General features: G+C 52.7%; 1 protein-coding gene across 1 annotated transcript in view; it reads right to left on the bottom strand.

Annotated features, from left to right (window-relative positions):
- The window catches only part of TG (thyroglobulin), a 249,481-nt gene that overhangs the window by 203,625 nt on the left and 26,944 nt on the right, over nt 1-18,912 (bottom strand). Inside the window, exons 16-21 of the mRNA XM_058276072.1 lie at nt 18,140-18,340; nt 14,531-14,743; nt 13,012-13,166; nt 9,260-9,416; nt 7,557-7,781; nt 920-1,069 (exon numbers count right to left, since the gene is read on the bottom strand). Of these exons, the coding sequence (XP_058132055.1) occupies nt 920-1,069; nt 7,557-7,781; nt 9,260-9,416; nt 13,012-13,166; nt 14,531-14,743; nt 18,140-18,340 (1,101 nt within the window). The remainder of the gene's footprint in view (nt 1-919; nt 1,070-7,556; nt 7,782-9,259; nt 9,417-13,011; nt 13,167-14,530; nt 14,744-18,139; nt 18,341-18,912) is intronic.

The raw sequence follows: 18,912 nt of genomic DNA, 5'->3' as shown, positions 1-18,912 counted from the left end.
TACAAAGTTCTTCTCCAGGAGGGAAGTCAGGCTCCCGGTCTACAAAAATCCTCCCTACATTTACTTTCCTGGAATTACAGTCCTAGTACCACTGCTCTCTCCACCAAGGAAATCACCCTTAGCAAAGAAGGTGCCTTGATACCTTTTAAGTGTTTTAAAAATTCTAGAAATCATTCAGAGTCTTTCAAAGACAGAGGTTGGCCCAATTTCAGGCTAATGTGAAAAGATATGCAAAAAGGCAAGTTCTGAGTGCTTGTTAGGAAAAACCCAGCAATAGTCAGGTGACTCCTCAGTAAATAGGCCAAGTGACATCACATGATGTACAGGAAGGCCCCGGTACACGCAGGCCTGACAAACGCGTGGGGCCAGAAAGGGAAAATGAGTTATGTCGTGGTACTGATGGTTGGTGGAAAATATTTTCTACTTCTCAACCTGATACGGTCGGCTTACAAAAAATCAGAAGTTTCAGAATCAGACAAAACCAAGTTCAAAGGCCAGCCCTGTGCCCTACCAGCTGAGTGGCTTTGCTCTATGATGTTACTTCTCTGAGCCCTGGCCTTCTTATCTGGAAAGTCAGGATAATATTTATTTGGAAGGGGTGTTAGGCAGATTGGAGCACAGGTGAAAAATGCTTGGCCCGGCACTCGGCAGGGGCTACGCATTCAAGGTCGGTGGCCTCTTTGGTTACTGCATTGCAGACCCCGGCATTCTCAGTCAGGGCAATCTTGCCTCAGTGGGGACATCTGGCAATGTCTGGAGACATTTTTTGTTGTCACAGTCATGGGAGGTGCTGCTAAACATCCTAAACTGCACACTTTACTCCCCACAACAAAGAAATAGCCAAAACGTAAATAGAGGCGAGGTGGAGAAACCCTGCTTCATCCTTCCTGCATTGCAGGGTTTCTCTTGCAAAACTTACAGTGAGTCTGGCTGAAAGCTCCAGCGAAAAGAGTGGTCCTGCCCTCGGGACAGGCGACACAGGCCAAGCTACCTGCCTGTTCTTGGTAGAATCCAATAGAACAGGGAATGCATTGTTCATCCTGAAAATAGCTTCCTTCAGGACACTTAACTAGAAAAAAAGAAACAAAGAAATGAGGTCAAAGAACAAGACATTACTTTACAATTACAACCCCAGAACACAGAGTATCTGAAATCCTAAACAGGCACAAAGGTTAGTTCACATCACAAATGTCTACTGAGAGTCTATGGTGTTTTCCATTCCAAGAGCTAGGGAAGGGGCTTTGAGGAAGGCAGGCAAGGGTCCTGCTTCCCAGGTGTTGACCTGCCAGGAGGGGCCAAGGGAGTCAGACAGGAATTTCAGAGAAGGTGAAGATGGTGCGGCGTTGTGACAGAGAGAGAGAAGAGGACATGAGAAAGGAAAGTCCACTCTGAGGAGGTGAGGCTTGAGGCTTGAATGATGGGAAACCAGCCAGGCAAAGATCTTGGAGAAGACCTTCCAGCCAGTGCAAAAACCCTGAGGTAGGAGTCCGTTTGGATTAAAGAAACTGAAAGGGCAAAACCAGGGTCGCTTTTAGACAGGGGAAGGAGGGGCAGGAGGAGAAGCTGGAGAGCAACGGGGAAGAGGAGGGCCCATTCACAGGGTCCCATGGGCACTCTCTCCAGGTTAAGGACATGGAGTAGGGCATGGCAGATGCTCGCGTTGGGGTCAGACAGACTTGGTGAAGTCTCACTCCCTGTTAGCTCTATATGACTTTGGACTTTTCAGAGGCTCCATTTTCCCCTCTGTAAAATGGGAACTGGTATTACTAACTTACTGGAATGTAGTGCTGATCCAGATAAAGCACACACCTCAAGCCCTTCTCATGTGTCCTCAACACTGGCAGTCGAGTTCCTGAGTGCCCACGTGGGACCTGAGGCGGTCCTTCCTTGGAGCTGCCTAAGCCCCCTCTCTGCTCAAGCATAGCCCCTTCTCCATGTGGGGCAACTTCAATAGTTCTGCAGCGTCTCTTTGAACTCACCTGACTTCCCTCCAGGCCAGTCCTGAAGAGCTTTGCTGGCTCAGGCCCAGGACTGAGGGGAGGCCAGTGTGGCTCCCAGGGCACAAAATTTCAGGAAGCCTCACTCTCTGGGTCATACATGGCATTTTCAGGTAAACCAGCAGTGAGGGTCTCCCCAAATTTTGTAACCTGGGACCACACTGGCCTCCCTCCAGCCCTTTCCTGTGTCACTCATCGCTTCTTTCCCTGCTAGCCTGCCCATTCTTAATTCTTTCTGGTTCTCTTATTCTAACCCCCCCCCCACAAGTCCCCCTAAGTTGCCTAATATGGTATGGGCTGGGAAGCCAGAAAACCAGACTTGAGGGATGGGTTAGGGTCTGAGAAGCTCTGCCCTGAGTAAAGCACATGAATGTGGTCAACCTGATTCTGACGGCTCAGAGGAGGAGGTGGGAGAAGGAGGTTCTCTTTAATTTCTTTCTTGGTTCAGGAATAGTTTCTGAGAATTTGCTAAAAAAAAAAAAAAAACTTCTAAAAGTGAGCAATTACCCCATGAAAGTGGGAGGTAAAATCTTTCTCCTTCTTGGCAGGACTTACTCTGTGCCTGGCACCCTGCTGTGTGTACCTTATGTAGTTAACACAACATTCCCAGAATTTAGTATTTTATCCCCACAACCCAGAAGAGAAGGCTGGGTATCAGGACATTCCTTACTTCCTAGCACATTTTTCTGCCAAGGGCAGTAGGGAAGTAAAATTATACAATAGGCCAAGCACAGTACTACCTTAGAATCCCAATAGAAAGTTATCGTCCCCATTCCAGACTGGAGAAAACCGAGGTTTAAGGGCAAGATAACACAGGTGTGAGGTGGTAAGTCTGGGATTTGGACCCCAGTCTTTTCAAGCCAAAGCCCTTTCTCCTTCCACCAGGCTAAGCCATCGTCCTTTAGCAAAAGAGAATGGGCGGGACACGCTGGAGGGAGTCAACTTTGACTTAAGGACTACTGTCCCTAGTCTGGGTATGTACTTGGCATTTCCGAGTAAATCAGAAACTCAAGCCACATCTTGGAAACTGAACAATGTGCTTTCCAGTTTGCCCTGAGCAATGAATACCCTTCTTCAAAGAGCAGAGTTTCAATACTTGTATGAGTCAGTTTGACGATGATCATCTCCAGCACATCAGACCCAAAACTGTGTTTATTCTTTTAAGTAAATGGTCTTCAAAGTCATTGCTAAAGAAGACTAAACCTGAGCTGCCCTGCCTACAAAGCCCAAGCTACAGTGAAAGCTCAGAAAGAAGAGAGCAAGGAGCTAATGTGCTGCAAGTCCAGGAAATGCCAGGGCCCTCAGCTGTGCTCAGGGAATGTGTGCTCTCTTTCTTCCCACCATTTCTTTCATCTCTGATGTCAAGAGTCTTTTCCACTCAAAGAAACTTTGGTAACTCAGAAGGGTACAGTGTCTTGCTTATCGTCATCTTCCCCTCAGCAGGGTGATCCTCTCAAAGGCGGTGGAGTCCAATGTAATAACTGGTGCTTCAATAACACCGCTCTGGCAGAATCATTGGAAAACCTGTTGGCATCAGTTCCCTCCTTCTAGGATGAGACGGTTTGGTGTATTTGACTCTGAGAGTTTCACCAAGCTTTGGGGTCACACCACCCCTCCTGCCCACAGTTCCTAACAGCCCCCTCATGGTGATAGCCAGGTTTCTGGTGAAGAAAACTAACTCTAAGTAGACATGATGGTATTTCACTCCTCAGTTTTGCTCATCCCACACCCGGTCCTGTCACTCTCCAGCTTCAAACCTGGAGCCCCAAGGCCTCTGTGCTCTATGGCCCTCACTCCTGACGCTTGCTGTACCCCGCTCTCCAGTGTCCTGCTCCCACAGGGCACCTGCTGCATGCCTCCTGGCTTTTGCTCTAATCTCCAGTCCTGCAGCATCCTTCATCATTTTAGCACCCAGCACAGGCATATAAGGGCACACAGACACACATATCATCACCATCTCTGTCTGAGCAACAATTCCTAATCACCTTTTAAGACTTCTGCCTCTGCTACCCCATAAGCCTCCCCCAACTGCTCTGACTGGGAGGTAAAAGCTTTTCCACACCTATCATAGCTGTTGTGTATTGTCACTTACCACCAGCCCCCAACTAGACTGTGAGTTCATTGAAAGTGGGGACTATATCATTTCCTTCCCTGAACATGTAACATTGTGTATAGCACCTTATCTTTTGAAAGCTTGGATGAATACATGGATGGATGGAAGGAAGGGACGGAGATAAGGAGGGAGGGGTGGGGTGGGAGACAACGTATTATTTTGGGAAAAAATCCAAAAGGGTCTCTAACTCTTTTATAAGAACTTGCAGTGAATAGGTGAAAGGCAATGTAGTCAAGAATGGAAAAAAGAAACTCCAGACAATTCTTCTGGGATTCTCCTTAAAGGAGAAACCTGGCATGAAGCTTGCTAACAGGTTATTCCAAGGGGAAGCCATGTGGTAGACCTAGAGACAAGAGGGCCTGCAGAGCCAGCCCCCAGCCCCCTGGCTGAAGGCCCCCGCTCCAACAGGAGTCACCCCCTAAGTCACTGCCCGCCAACGTGATCCTCCAGAGTAGCCCCCCTGAGAGAGATGATGTACAGAAACCCTGCTTCAGCTCCACAGGACAATGCCCTGCCTTGTAATTTCACAGCTGAGTTCCAGATGTGATTGTGTTTTAGAAGGAAAAAGAGCCAATGAGCACAGATACAAAAATCCAAGGGCACAATTCATCACAAATCCCCTTGGTGAGAAGGGAAGTATGTGATGAAGTGGACACAAGAAAGACTATGGAGTCAGACAGATGGGAGTTTAAATCTCAGCACTGCTGACCAACAACAAACCCATTCATTGAGGGCTTATCGTGTGCCAAGTGGTGTGCTCTGCATCGATTATTCCCATGTGATCCTCAAGACACTCCCTAGTTTTTCAGGTTATGCACAGTGAGAATAAGTAGGAAAAACAGGATAAGGTACTTTCCCAAAGTCCCATGACTAGAAAGTGTTGGAGCCAGGACTCAAACCCAGGAGAGCCTGTCTTCAGAGAGCAGTTATCCTCACACTTCCAACTAGGACCTGCTTTCCTCATCCATGATGGGATTAAAAATACCTGGCCCTCCGGTCAGAGAAATGCTAGCGAGGGCTGGCGCATGTGAGAACCTTAACGAAGGATAGATACTATATTTGATTCTAGGAAAAATCATGCCTTTAGGTGCTGCTTTCATGACTTCCACTCCGGATCCTTTCTAAATTTTTGGAGTAAGAGAGCAGGGTTAAATGGTGTGCTTTGTAATTCTTTGAGAGTGTTGAAAAATAGAGTGTAGATTTATCTAGATCAGGGGTTGGCAGACTACAGCCAGTGACTCAATTCTAGTCCAACTTCTGCTTTGGTAAATAAAGTTTTACTGCAACCCAGTCACAACTTTCTCCCTACAATGGCTGAGTGGACACCATATGACCTGAAAATCTTAAAATATTTGCTGTCTGATCCTTTACAGAAAAAGTCTGCCGATCTCTAGAGCAAGTATATCCTGGGCCGATCCTTTCCTTCAGTCACTTCCCCACACTGCACCCCTGAACTCCCATCATCTGAAGCCATCATCACCCCAATGCCAGGTTCTGATTCTCAGGGCCCCACACTGGGTTCCCCCTTTCAGGCAAGATTACCCCAGCTCCAGCTCAGCTTCGCTCGCCCCTCTCCCAGTTGGGCAAGCTATTTGTGGTCTAATTCCAGGATGGCAGGCCCCCGAAGGAACCTTGGGCTCCTATTTCCAGCCCGACCCCTGTACCTTACACAACAGAAATGGAGCCACTCCAGAGGGGTGGGGCTTCCTTAGAGTCCTGGCCTGGCCCTAGAACACTAGCCATCTCCATCTCCTGTCGCTGAGCACCTGAATTTGTGGTCCTCAAACCCCTTGTACAGTCCCACCTGCGGGCGCTACAGACGCAGTCTCCTGACCACCCCCTTCCATGCACATCCTGACTCACTCGGCGTCTCTGGAGCGGAGCCCAGGGCTCCTCGCCCTGCAGTCTGAGAACACTGCAAGGCATTCTGAAGCCCTCCATCACCGTGTATCTATTTCACCCGCCCTGCCAGGGAGCACCCATCCACACCTGCTCCCACTGCTTGTCAACCTTGGGCAGCTCCGGTGAAGTGGAAAGAGGGCATGTCCTGAGATTAGGAGAACACGATCCCTTCTCTGAGTCAGCCCTGCTCTAGGCACTGCAGGTGTGTTACTTTACGTAATCTGAGCCTCAGCCTTTTCATCTGTAAAATGGGGGAAATTACCTGCCACCAAGTACTCTTGTGAGACTTAGATCAAATATTTGTGAAGGTGCATTGCAAAATACCATGCTCTCTATAAATGTAAGTGGGAAGTGGTTTTGTTAAAATTTCGTTGCATCTTAAATCCAATGTGGAGTTTGGAAGTTGGCGTGGATTTCAGAAAAGAAAAGGCCATGTAGCTTTTGCGTTGCAACTAATATAAATAATGGTAAAAAATAACTAACCAACATCTTTTTCAGCTCAATAAAAGTGCCTCTCCCTCTCACTCCGCAGGAGAGGAAAGCGCCTCATCAAGAGACCCTCTAAGCTTCTCTGGTAGGTGGAATAACAGTCCCCAACGATGCTCCCTCCTGATCCCTAGAACCTGTGAGCATGTTAGATCACAAGGCCAAGGGGAGTTCAGGCCACAGATGGACTTGAGGTCATTAGCAGCTGACTTTCAGGTGGGAGCTCATCCTGGATTATCTGGGCAGGCCCAATGCTATCACAAGGGTCCTTATAAGTCGAAAAGGAAGGCAGGAGGGGCAGAGTCAGGGGAGGCGTGGCTATGGTCTAATGGTCACAGATGCAACATTGCTGACTTTGAGGAGGAGGAAGGGAGCCATGAAACCAGGGGCTGTGGGACCTCCAGAAGCTGGAAGAGGCAAGTTCTCCCCTAGGCCCTCCCAAAGGAAGGCAGCCCTGCTGATACCCTGATTTTAGCCCGGTGGAACCTATGTTGGAATCCTAACTTCCAGAACCTCCACAAAATAAATGTGTGTTGCTTTAAGCCACTAAGTTTTGGTGATTTGTTACAGCAGCTATTCAAGAAACCTGCAGCTGGGTCTCGGGGAAAATGGTGTCCAAAGTGACTTCCGTGGAAGGACCAGAACAAACCCCAGGAACCCAGTGGCTCACTTCCCCTGAGTCATAAAGTCCTGGGCTGGAACACGGCCACTAGGGATTGTGGTAACATGCTGCTGTCACCAGGCTGAGCAAGGTCATGACGGACACAGGGTGGACATGGGCCTTCTCCACAAAGACACTGCATCCCCAGCCATGGGGCTCATGCTTGTCAAGGAAGAACAGAAAGGATCACCAAACAACGGTCATGTCACCCATGCCCACAGTTTCAATCACTACCTAATGGGCGATGTCTGGCCACACGTGGTGGGTGTTGAGAAAACAGTTTTTGAATAAATAAAGGAATGCTTCCCAACTCTACATCCAGAGCAGAGGTCTGGTGGTCTTTCCCAAAGCCTCAAGTGGCTCCTCATGGCAGTCTAGGAGAACAGGGTGGACCTACCGCATCCCTGTGCATCCTGATGGGCTCGGCTGGTGGCTGGGACTCTGTGGAATCCTTCCAAGCACCCAAACCAAGTCCTGGGAGAGGTGCCAAAGCGGTCCCCTTGGAGGAAGCGGATGGAGGTGTCTGCAGGGAATGTCTTGGAATCCAGATGAAGCTGGAAGCCTCCACTTTGGATCAGATCTGCAAAGCGTCCAAGGAGATCCTTGCCCACTAAGGCGTCCTCTGGAAGACACGGAGTAAGGGAGGATGGTCACCTCATTGTTCTCTGCAAGGGCCAGAGAAGAACAAGGGGGCAGAGCCACCTAGAACTTCCCCGTGGAAAGCAGACTGAGGCATCGTCCACTGCAGTCATCTGGTGTCTCATTTTACAGAGGGAGACCTGAGGCCCAGGGGAGGGGATCAGCTAGCCCAAGCTCACACAGGAGTCAGAAGCACAATCAGGACTCACACGCAGGTTTCCTGTCCTTTCTTGTGGCCTCATGTTTCCCACGTTGGTGTAGGATATCACATCTTCAGTCACTAATCTAAGGTGCATTATCCAAACAGACATCAGCCTCAAGCTTTGGCAAGCCTCAGTTTCCCCATCTGAAAATGGGCTTGGGAATGCCCCTTGCAATCATTGGATCAAGAGAGATAATGTGCATGAAGATGCCACTCAAAGGGGAGGCAGGGACTTGAGGAGGCAACGTGGCCTTCTGCTAACCAACAAGAAAGCCTCCAGCTGTTGGACTCTAAGTGTTTCTCAGGGGAAAAGTAACTGGGGCAGATCTCAGCATGAAGCAAGCATTCATGCTGCAAGAGGCTGCAGCACAGCCAGTTCATGGCTTGTAGGCACAGTCCTCATTGTCTGCACAGCTAAAGTCAGAAAAAACAGCTCCTTCTGGTGCAGTTCAAATCCACCCTGGTTGTCCAGACTCAGGAGAAGGAAAACAGATGGCGACCCCTAATTCATAGTGCTTTGGGGGGAGGGGCCTTTGACACAGAAGATTAGTGCCATGAGGACTGAAGGATGACAGTGACACACTGGCTCCTGTACACTCTGATAACATTTTCCAGAAGTCGTCCATAGAACGAAGGCCAAGCGCCAGCCAGTTCCGACCAAGGGTGCTTGGCCATTGGAAGGTAGAAAAGAAAGTGGGGTTGCCCCACCCCCTGGCCAGAAATATGTGAATAATTTCTCAGCCTGCCAGAAAGTTATAACTAAATATGGTGTCTCTTCCTAGCAGCTATCAAGAAATCCACTCTTTTCCTCCTGAGATCTTGCTGCTCTCTCGATTCATCTGTAACATAATTTCCCGGTTTTCAATAGTGTATGGTCTGAGACGGTTTATAATTGGAAATGAGGGGGAATAAATTATAAACCAAAATGGACTCCCTCACCCCACCCTCCTCTTCCCTTCTTCACACCTTCTGTCTCACCTCTCTACGTCCAGAAAAGCAAAAGAAGAATCAGAAGGTATTCACAAAAGCACAATTGGGCTCTTTGTTGCCAACGATATTATTTAACTCTAGCAAGCTATCGACCAGAAACCTATTAATGTTGATCTATTTTTTAATAATTGGCTCCCACCATCTGCCACAACTCACTCACCAGCTCCTCATGGGAAGGCAGTACAGGCTTCACGGGCCCCATCTTATGGATATGGAAACTGAGGCTCAGCAAGGTGGCATGCCTTCTCCAAGGCAGCGGGAAAACATACCGATGCTGTGCAGGTCCGGAAGGGCGGCCTCCGGGACGTCCTGGAGCTGAGCTGTCCACGTGACATTCACTCCTAACCGCTCCCTGGTCAGACACTCCACCTGCACCGCAGAGTCACGGCAGACGGGAAGAGAGAGTGGGAGCCCCAGGGCCTGCACCTGCGTGGGGACATGCGCCGTCAGCTCCTGAACTGGGAAGCCAGCTTTGCTGAGCCCACGGCAGACACCAGACCTCAGCTAACGGCATTTCATCTCATTTTCTTGTCTTCCTCAGGCGTGGGGCATTATTAAGCCCCTTTTCCCCATTGGACAGAAATGAGGTTCTGAGATATTAAACAGTGTGTAGGTTACACGACTTACAAGGTGGAAATCCAGTGAGAGCCAGGCTGGATCCACCACTGCTAATTCACGGCACCTGCCCGGACCCCTATTTCAGCAGCAGACTCCGCTTACATGTTCACCATACACATGCCCAGCAGGATTTGAACTCCGTGGCCTCCACTGACTCCTCCATCTCAGCTACACAGCCTGACCGTCCCTCCCGGCCTGAGTGCCGTGAGGTGAGCGCCCACCAAGTGCCTGTCCAGTGGAGGGACGGTGGGCGTTTGTGCGGCCTGCTCAGCCCCGAGGACAGCGCCTGGCCCAGGGCCAGGGCCGACCCAGGCGTCACACTGGCTTTCTTTCACATCATCCTCTTTAAAAGGTTGACATCCCTAGGCAGAGATTATATGAAGCTGCGGAAACCTGAGGGGAAGTCCGTTTATCGAAAACGTGTTGTCAAGAGGGAGACGGAAAGCTCTGGATACCCAAGAGGAAGGGGCTGTAAGAGGAAACGAAGGCACTTTGCACGCAGCCCCCATTCAGTGCCCGTGTGGCCCTCGGCCTTTCACTGGAGAGGCCTCACTGCCTTCCCGGGCCAGGCAGTGCCCTCTGAAGGCAGTTGCAGACCGGCTCTGTGCACCGGATGCCATTCCATGTGCCAGGCTCTCACCACTGAGCGCTTCCTCGTACTAAGCCCCAAGACAAGGGCAAGTGGGAGGATGTCACTTAGTGAGCACCTGCCACGCCCCAGGCGCCCAGTGTTAGCAGAGGCAACTGGGCACCATTCTCTATCATTTCCCACTAGCCCCTGTGGGAAGTGCTTTAAACACAACAGCTGGGAAGAGCAGCTCTGCATGGCAGGGCGAGCACAGAGAGAGTGAGAGATGAGGAATTTTCTTGTGTTTTTGTCTGTTTTTTGTTTATTAATATTGTTATGGAAATAATGAAAATGCTCTAATAATGATTGATGTGATGAAAGCACAACTATGTGATTATACCAAGTACCACTGATTATACACTTTGATTGAATTGTATGCTTCATTAATACGTATCAATAATATCAATCTGTTTAAAAAAACAAAACAGCTAATTTAATCTCCAAAACAAACCCAGGGAGTATAGAGTATCGTTATGCCACAGTCCAGGTGGGGCACTTGACTCAGAGGGGCTGAGGAGCTTTGCCCAAGATGACACAGCCAACCAGCAGGGGAGCCCCGAGATCCTGGGATCTTCACCGCAGGCTGAGTGTAAAGGGCAAGGGTTTTGCAGCCACAGATTATCTCACTTAAGCCTATGCTTCAAGGTGTCACCACCTGCGTTGCATAGAAGATTAAAGCGCAGCTCAGCAAGGGTGCAAAGATCAGGTCCCACAGGCAGGAGGTAGAGGCATCTGGGCTCAAACCCACTTTTGTCCAACTAGAAAGCTTGTATGTGTCTCCTACGTTCAAAGAATGACTCGGCCATGACCCCCGAACCTTAGGAGCTGTCTGTCTCCTAGTCACACCCCGACATCTTTTTCTGGAAGCTCCTGCCACCAGGCCCTGCCCTGCCTGCCTCCTGATTCCGTCCTTGGCACAGCACTCAGCTCCCAGGTGCCCAGTGTCCGGGAGCTTTCTGTTCCTCATTGTATGAGGTTCGTTCCAGTCAATGGCATCTCCATGCCTTTGCCCAGGTCCTCAAGCCAAGCCTCCAGCCATCCTCCATTTTCCCTTGGCCTCGGGGCTCTGTCCCAGATCCTCCTGCTCCTCAGCCTGCTCTACCACTACCCACCTCCCTAGCCTTGACCAAGACTCCTGCAGGGCCCTGCTGGCTTCTGCCCTCAGCCGTCAGCCCTAAAGCCCGCTCTCCACATGGCAGCCAGAGCGAACTTTAAAATCCCATCCTCTCATTCTCAGGGTCCCAGCAGCTGCCCGTCAGTAGAATAAAATACACTGCCATCACCATGGCTAACGGAACCCTGCAGGTCCACACACCCCCTCACCCCACTGCACCCCACCCAGGCGGGCCTCCTGGATTTTATGGACCATGCCAGGCCTGTTCCTCTGTCCTCTTCAGGGATTCCTTTCCCCCAGATATCCATAAGCCCCTCAGCCTCCTCTCACTCAGATCCACTCAATCTCCCTCCTCCGAGAGCCCTCCACCGGCCGTTCCGTCTAAAATCACCCCCATCCCACCACCTTCCCTCTCCAATGCTGGCCCCACTTGGTTGCCCTTCTCACTGTTATCTGATATGTATCTGCTTATTCTCATCTCCTCTGCACTGTGAGCTTTGGAGGACAAAGAGTTGATCTCATTCATGCTGTGTCCTCGGTGCTTAGCTAAAACAGCCTGGCCTGTAATGGCCACTCACATGGTGGTAAATGGAAGGCCGAACAAATGATGAAATTTGATGTAATGGACGAGTCCAGGCAGAACTGGACCTACAAAGCCACATGAAACCTGGGGCAGCTCTCGCACCCTCTGTGGGTTTTAGTAATTCACTTTAAATCCAGGGCTGATGTTACCCACCGGGTGGGGTCTTGAGATTAGGGAAAAGGAATGCAGAGCTTCCTGCATTGCAGGAACATACAGCCACTCAATAATTACTGACATTGTTGTCAAGTACATTTCTTTGGATGAAGGAACAAAGTCTATATATGTTTCTATTTGCTTTAAAATTAATATTTCTTGTATTTAGTTGTGGGAAATTTTGTGCTCTCCAAAATTCTTAACGCAAGATGCCAAAAAAAAAAATTATTACTCTGATGATTTAGCAAACTTTGAACAGAACAGGGATCTAATTAACTAGGTAATTCTTAAAGGCTCCACTCTGTGATTACTTGGGACCTCAAATCACCCAAGTCCTTGCATATTACACAGTCGAAAGCTCTGACATTCCTTAGCGACAGCCCTATGCCTTTCCAGTTGGCATGTGCTACCCCGCAGGGAGCGTATGCAAGTCCTCCTTGCAGGGCTGGAGAGGGGCACATCTGGCACCGAGGCACACAGAGCATGCCTACCCCATGTCCACCTTCCTGCCCCCACATCCCCATCCTTCTCCCTGAGGGGTGGCACTGCACCATGAGCACAGCATTTGACTCAAGTTGTCCTCGCTGTATGGCTCAGGGCCAATTACTTGAACTCTCTGGCCTTCATCTTCCTCACTTACAAAACGATCATACACTCATAGGGCCCCTGTGAGGCCTGCATTAGCCAGCACATGCAAAGCGATGCCCAGGGACTGGCACATCACGAGTGCTCAGTGCCCATTTGGCATCTTACATAGAAAGAATGGCTGATAACCAGATGGGTAAGAACCCAATCCCTGCCACCCCTGTACTTAACCTTGGCCAAACTACGTTCCCACCCTTGACCTCAGTTGCCCCGTCGGTAAGAGGAGGAGGGGTTGAAGCACGGTTTCGTCCGAGCCCAGTGTGGAAAGGGCAGGGCGTACCTGGAGCTGGCAGAAGCCGCGGGCCGTCAGCTCGTCCAGGAGGAAGACGCGGAAGGCCTGCAGCAAGCCCGTGTAGTCCGCGCTGCACTCCTTGCCCCGCGGGAGCTGGAGCTGGACCTGCGCTTGGGTCTGGATGGTCTGCCACGGCTGGAGCCCTGCAGGCAAGCACCGGAGCTCAGCAGGCGCAGGCAAGGGGGCTGCGGGGCGCTCTGCTCTGCCTTGCCTGGTCCTTAGACTGCAAGAATAACCCTTCCTCAACTTACCTTGAAACACACAAGCACTGCCGTTTGCCACTCTCACCCTCGGGATGGATAACTGTCAAATTGTCCAATACAAGCACCTTCACATTGAGCTCAGGCCTGTCTCAGCTTGAAACCAGAACTGCTTTCCATTTGGGGGTCCTGGGCATTCTCCTTCAAAGATCTTCCAAAGCATTTCTCCCCAGGGAAATGCACATGCTTACACAAGGTTCCATACAAATGGGGCCACTACATACGGTTTTGCAGGTTAAGAATAGATACCACCAACTACATGAATGGCATCCTCAGGGCTGTTCAGCGCACAACCTGCACAATCATACACAAGAGCTCTGCACTCAATTTCAGGAACTCAAGACCCCATGCTTTCTTCCCCAACATCTCTTGTTCTAGATCCAATTGGGACCACCCTGGTCTTGATTTCAGCTTAGGCCACCCTGTCATAGCCAAGGAGACAGGTCACCTGTTCGTCCAAATCCCATTTTGAGCCTTTTCTGGAAGGGGAACCATCTCTATTCCAGAATAGTCCAGTACAAGTGTCCTTTGACGTGCTGCCAGTCATCCAGAGCCTTGTGTTCAGGGTCCCAGGATCAGTTCCAGGACCAGGGTTGCTTCCCCAGATGCCCACTGCGACGCCCCGCCCTGGCTGGCTCTGGGCAACCAGTTGTTCTTTGCCAGGGCAGGCCCAGAAGGGCCTGGAGGGGCCACACGTCCATGTGCCCACGCCACTGCGTATGTGAGCATTGGTGGCCGGGTGGCAGCAGGGGAAAGGAGCTCGCCCGCACACCCCAAGCAAGGCAGGATTTCAATAGGGCCCAGGACTGATGCCCGCCTGGGGCAGGGTCCTGGGCCCCTGCTCTGCCAGGCTTTGCCCCCTGCAGGTCCAGAGGGACACAGGGAAAGGCTGAGGCAGGGTCACACCCAGAGGCTGGTCATGCAGCGCTGAGCAGGTCAGAAGTGCCGGAGCCTGCCTGATGAATGCTGCCCCGAGCCTCAGATGCCCAGGACAGCCCAAAGCTATGGCCATTCTCCCAGCGAGCAGAGAGCCCTGGAAGCCACCACAAAAACCGACCTCCAGGGTCCGGGGAACACATCTGCTCCTTCCAGAGGAAGATGCTCCATCAGGCCCTCCCTGCTCTTGAGGCCACACGGCTCACCGTGAAAATGCTACGTGAAATGACCACATGCCCGCATTCCGCTCCTCAGACCCCTGGCCGGAGAGGGACCAGGGAGCAGCGAGACAGGGTGCCAAGGCCACTTACGCTGGCAGGCCAGGGGCTGGGGCGGCTCCGACACCCAGTGCCTGCTCTCGAGGCTGCACGCCAGGGGCCTCTGCGGGAACGCGCTCCAGTAGCCCTGGCGGCACATCAGCTGGCACCGCTGGACGGCGGCCCCTCCGTGGGCCGAGGCTTCCTCACACAGCACGGCACCGCCAACCACGTCCGACAGGTTGAACGGGAGTGGGCACCGCGGGCCTGGGGGAGGAAAGGGCGCGGCGGTGGGCATCAGCACAGTGTTGCCGACGGCGCCCGCTCCCCATCGGCTTCCCCTGCACTGTCCCTGCCCCCTCCTCCCTTACCCTGGAAATGCCCAGCTCCAGCCTGGGCAGGGCCCCTGCCCTCTCCCTCCCCCTGGACCAGCCCACCCCTCATTTTCTTGACACTTGAGCACTGGCTTTCCCGTCTCCTCTCCCGCTCAGGCCTCCTCCAGGGTTTCCCATCTCCAGACTCAATTATCTTCCTCCCCACAAAGCCAGGACGTCCGACGCTGGCGTCTTCGGGCGGCCCTGCTCCTGCTCCAGCGCCCCCAGTGCCCCCAGATCCAGGAACGGCACCTCCAGGCAGGAACAGGGCGGGTGGCCTCCAGGTGGCCTCCCAGGCCCAGCAGCTAGCGAGGCTCAGTGACTCAATCTGCTCCACAACTCGCACGTCCGTCACCTGCTCCTCAGCCTGTCGCCATCTTCTGCCTGAACTGTGCTCAAAGCCACCTCATCAGGCTCCTGGCACGTGGGCCTCAGCCCCAGCCTCTCCGCTCCCCCTTCCATCCAGTCCCCAGCGCTGCCACTCCCGGAGTGGGGGGGGCTGAGCGCCAGTTCTCCCTGTCCCTGCTGGCTGGCCCTGCCCTCCTCTCTCCTCTTTGGTCCCCTCCGGTGCCCCCCTTTGCCAACAGGCCCGACTGTGTGCCCTGAGCATACCATGTTTGCACACAGGTCTTGGCGCAGGCCTTCCCCTGTGGCCCATCTGCCTAGAAGACTCCCCACCGGCCCTCAAAGCTGCGCCACCCTCCGGCTTTCTCCCGCGGGCAGGGCTAGGTCTTTCTCCGAGCTCCCAAGCCACCTGGTACAGACCTCCATGTTACCAGGTACTTAGTCAGTGCTGCTCTCCATTGGACTGAGTCCACCCAGGAGAAGAGAGGGCGACTTTTCCTCGGTTTACCCAGCTGGCCCCAAATATGAGCTCAAGAAATATGTGTTAAATAAATGGGTCAACGAGTGAATTAAAGAACAGACACACTCAGGGTGGCACCTTCACCACCAGTGAGAGAGCTAATGGCTTAAGAGACTCTCAGGCACAGCTCTGCAGCCTGGACATGCCTGACTTTACACGCTGCATCCCCATTGCTTCGAGGGGTTTCTCAAAGGAGGGCAAGTGCCCTTTTATACCAAGTCCACAGCCTGGGCCTCCTGCCAGTAAGGCGAGGGGCCTCTGGCTGAGATCTTCAGTGTGCTTTGCAGTAGGCTGACTGGGCCGGTTCCTACCAAGTGCGCCGTGGGAGGGGAGGGGCAGGCGGCAGCCTGAGGGCTCTGGGGCCAGCCTGCCTGGCTTCGAATCCTGACTTAACATTTACTAGAGTGAGTTAATTAACCTGCCTGTGACTTAGTGTCCTCACCCACAGACAGGTGAGGAGAGCAGTGAGGCCTACTCCCCGGGGATGATGAGAATCAAAACAAATTAAGGCTTAGAAGAATTACAGACCTATCCTAAGTGCTTAATAAATGTTAGCCAATGTTATTATTATTATTAGGACAAGGGTTATAGTGATCACAGCACAATTCTGATGACAATGAGAGCCACTGAACGTACACTTTGAATGGATTGCACAAAGCATGGGGCTGTATAACACAGGAAATTCAGTGACGGAAGATGGACTGTGGTTAACAGAACAAATGTGAGACCGTTCTCTCATCAACAATAACAAATATATAACACTAATACAGGGTGTTCATGATGCTGTGGGCTATAGTTACTAGTGTTATTTTAAAGACGCTCTTGCGTAGTCTGTAACAATTGTTTCATAGCAATGCAAAGTGGTGGTGGTGGGTGATGTATAGGAGCCTTGTACGATGATATGCATGTTTGTCTTGTAAAGTCACCAATTTTACTATATACTTATTGTTTATGTATGTTCATGTATGAATGAAGTGTATCAATACTTCAAAAAAACTTTACTTAAAAACTTTTTAAAAGGAAGGGCTGTAAATAAGAGTTATAAGGGAGTATGAGATTTTTCCTTTTGGAGAAATGAAAACATTCTAAAATTGACTGAAGTGATGACAGCACGACTCCATGAAGAAAAGGAGAGCTACCTGGTGTACACCTGTACAAAGTATGGGCTTGTGTAACACAGGGAATCCTATGATGGACGATGGACTGTGATTAACAGGACAAAAAAGAACTATAACAAATATGAAAGCAAGGGCTGTGTATTATTGCCTGGTTTACTGTTGGGCATTTTAGGATACGAATCAATTCTTTTAGAACAAGGAAGTTGAACTCCGTGTTCTTCAACAGTAAACTCCCAAGAGAAATAATACACACTGATATTTGCCGTGAATTCCTCTGTAGACCTCTTGTCATACTCGATATTTAATTGAGCCTCACTAAAAACCACCCTAGGAAGTAGGCAGCACCAGTCTTCTCACCTCCCTTTCACAGACAATCGGAAACTTGAACCCGGTCTTGGATTCCAGCACTGCGCCCGCGGGGCCAATGCCCACCTTCTCCTCAGCCCTAGGCGGGAAGGGGCCCTCCCCGGGCACCCGCACAGCCGCTCCCGGAGGCCCCAGGGCTGCACGATCGGAGACCGCCTTCCCGCTGGGGCAGAGGTCTCCGGCCACAGGGGGAGCCCCAGCCCGGGGGGCGGAGTCCGGCCTGGGCGGGGCCACCCTGAGCCCCTGCCCCCTAACATCTCTGGGCCTCCGTTACCCACCTCTAGGAGGCGCTAAATAATCCCACTACGTCCCCCGCCACCCCGGCGGCCCAAGAGGCATCGGGCGACGGTGCGTCGCCAGCTGTGAACCCAGCGCAGCGCCGACGTGAGTTCTCACGGCGGCGAGGGTGCACCGTGGGTTGCAGGGCCTGGGCAGATCCTTAGAGGCTGGAAGGCCAGCATTCCCCAGCCGGGGCCACTGAGGCTGATGATCAAGTCACCTGACACCCCTAGGCGGCGGGAGATGGGGCCGGCGCCTCCTGACGGAATCCCAAGCCAGTGCTCTTTGCTCTGTCCTTTGGGACTCCCCAGGACTACAGAGACGGCTCTAGAGCCCGGGCCTCCCCGTCAGGCCTGCTGGGGACACGGGCCAGACCCTCCCCGGGGGCACGGCGGAAGAGCTGAGGCTTCTCCGCCAGGCGGACGGGCTCAGACCCCAACTCCGGCCTTTCCTGTGTGACCCTGGGGGGAGATGCCCCCAGCAGGTTGGCGCCCTCCTCGCCCCAGATGCCAGCTCTGGAGCTTTCCCTGCCCAGGCCCTTCCTGGTTCCACTCCCGGGGGCGAGCCTTTTTAGGAAGCACCGCACGTGCCCCCTCCCCTCGCGTGCCCTTCCCCTGACTCCCGCCCAGCGAGCCCCGAGGGGCGGGGGTCCCCGACTTACTGTGGCAGGCGGGCGGGCCCCCGGCCACGCGCGTCCCGGGCACCTCCTCCCCGCCGGCCAGGACGCACCAGCAGCTGCCCTGGACCGGATCGCACTGCACCGGGGCGAAGCGCCCGCCCCCTGCGCCGCAGGCCGGAACGTAGCCGGGGCCGACGCTCCTCGAGAGCGCTCCACTCCTGAGCGTGTCGCAGAGGCTCGGACCTTGACGGCAAAGACAAGGCAGGTGGGCGCAGCCCCTCTCCCGCCCCCACTCCCGGCAGGGCCCAGTGGGGCGGGGGCGGCCTCCCACCGGAGCCGTGAACAGCCAGGGCAGGCCCGCCCTTGCTCCACTCTGCCGCCACCCCACACCTGCCTCGGGAGCTTGAGGGAGACGCCAAGAAGTCAGGGTGCAATGGGAGTTGTGTGTTCAGGGCGGCAGCTTGACACACGGGGGCATTTGGGGGGCCCTAGGAAGGCGCTGGACTCAGCTACAGGCCAGTGAGGCCAGTGAATGAGTCCTGGCAGGACTGGTGGGGGTAGCGGGGGGTGGAAGTATCACCAGAGAAAGAACCAGAAGGTGAAGAAGGACCAGGCAAGGGAGAGCCCGCTCCCTTGGCGGGTCTGACTGAAGGGGGAGTTGGAGAAGCAGGGCAGCTACAGATGCTCAGGAGCCAGGTGCGCTGGTGCCCAGAGCCCTGCTGAGAGCTTGAACTTGACCCCGAGGTTACCAGGGAGTGTCTGGTTTCCAGGCAGAGGCACTTCCGGTCCTGGCCCTAGCTTCACAATGGGAAAGG

This window comes from Dasypus novemcinctus, chromosome 14 (assembly GCF_030445035.2).
Source record: "Dasypus novemcinctus isolate mDasNov1 chromosome 14, mDasNov1.1.hap2, whole genome shotgun sequence".
NCBI lineage: Eukaryota > Metazoa > Chordata > Mammalia > Cingulata > Dasypodidae > Dasypus > Dasypus novemcinctus.
Note: the sequence above shows the minus strand (reverse complement) of the source record. Positions and strands in the feature narration are given on the sequence as shown.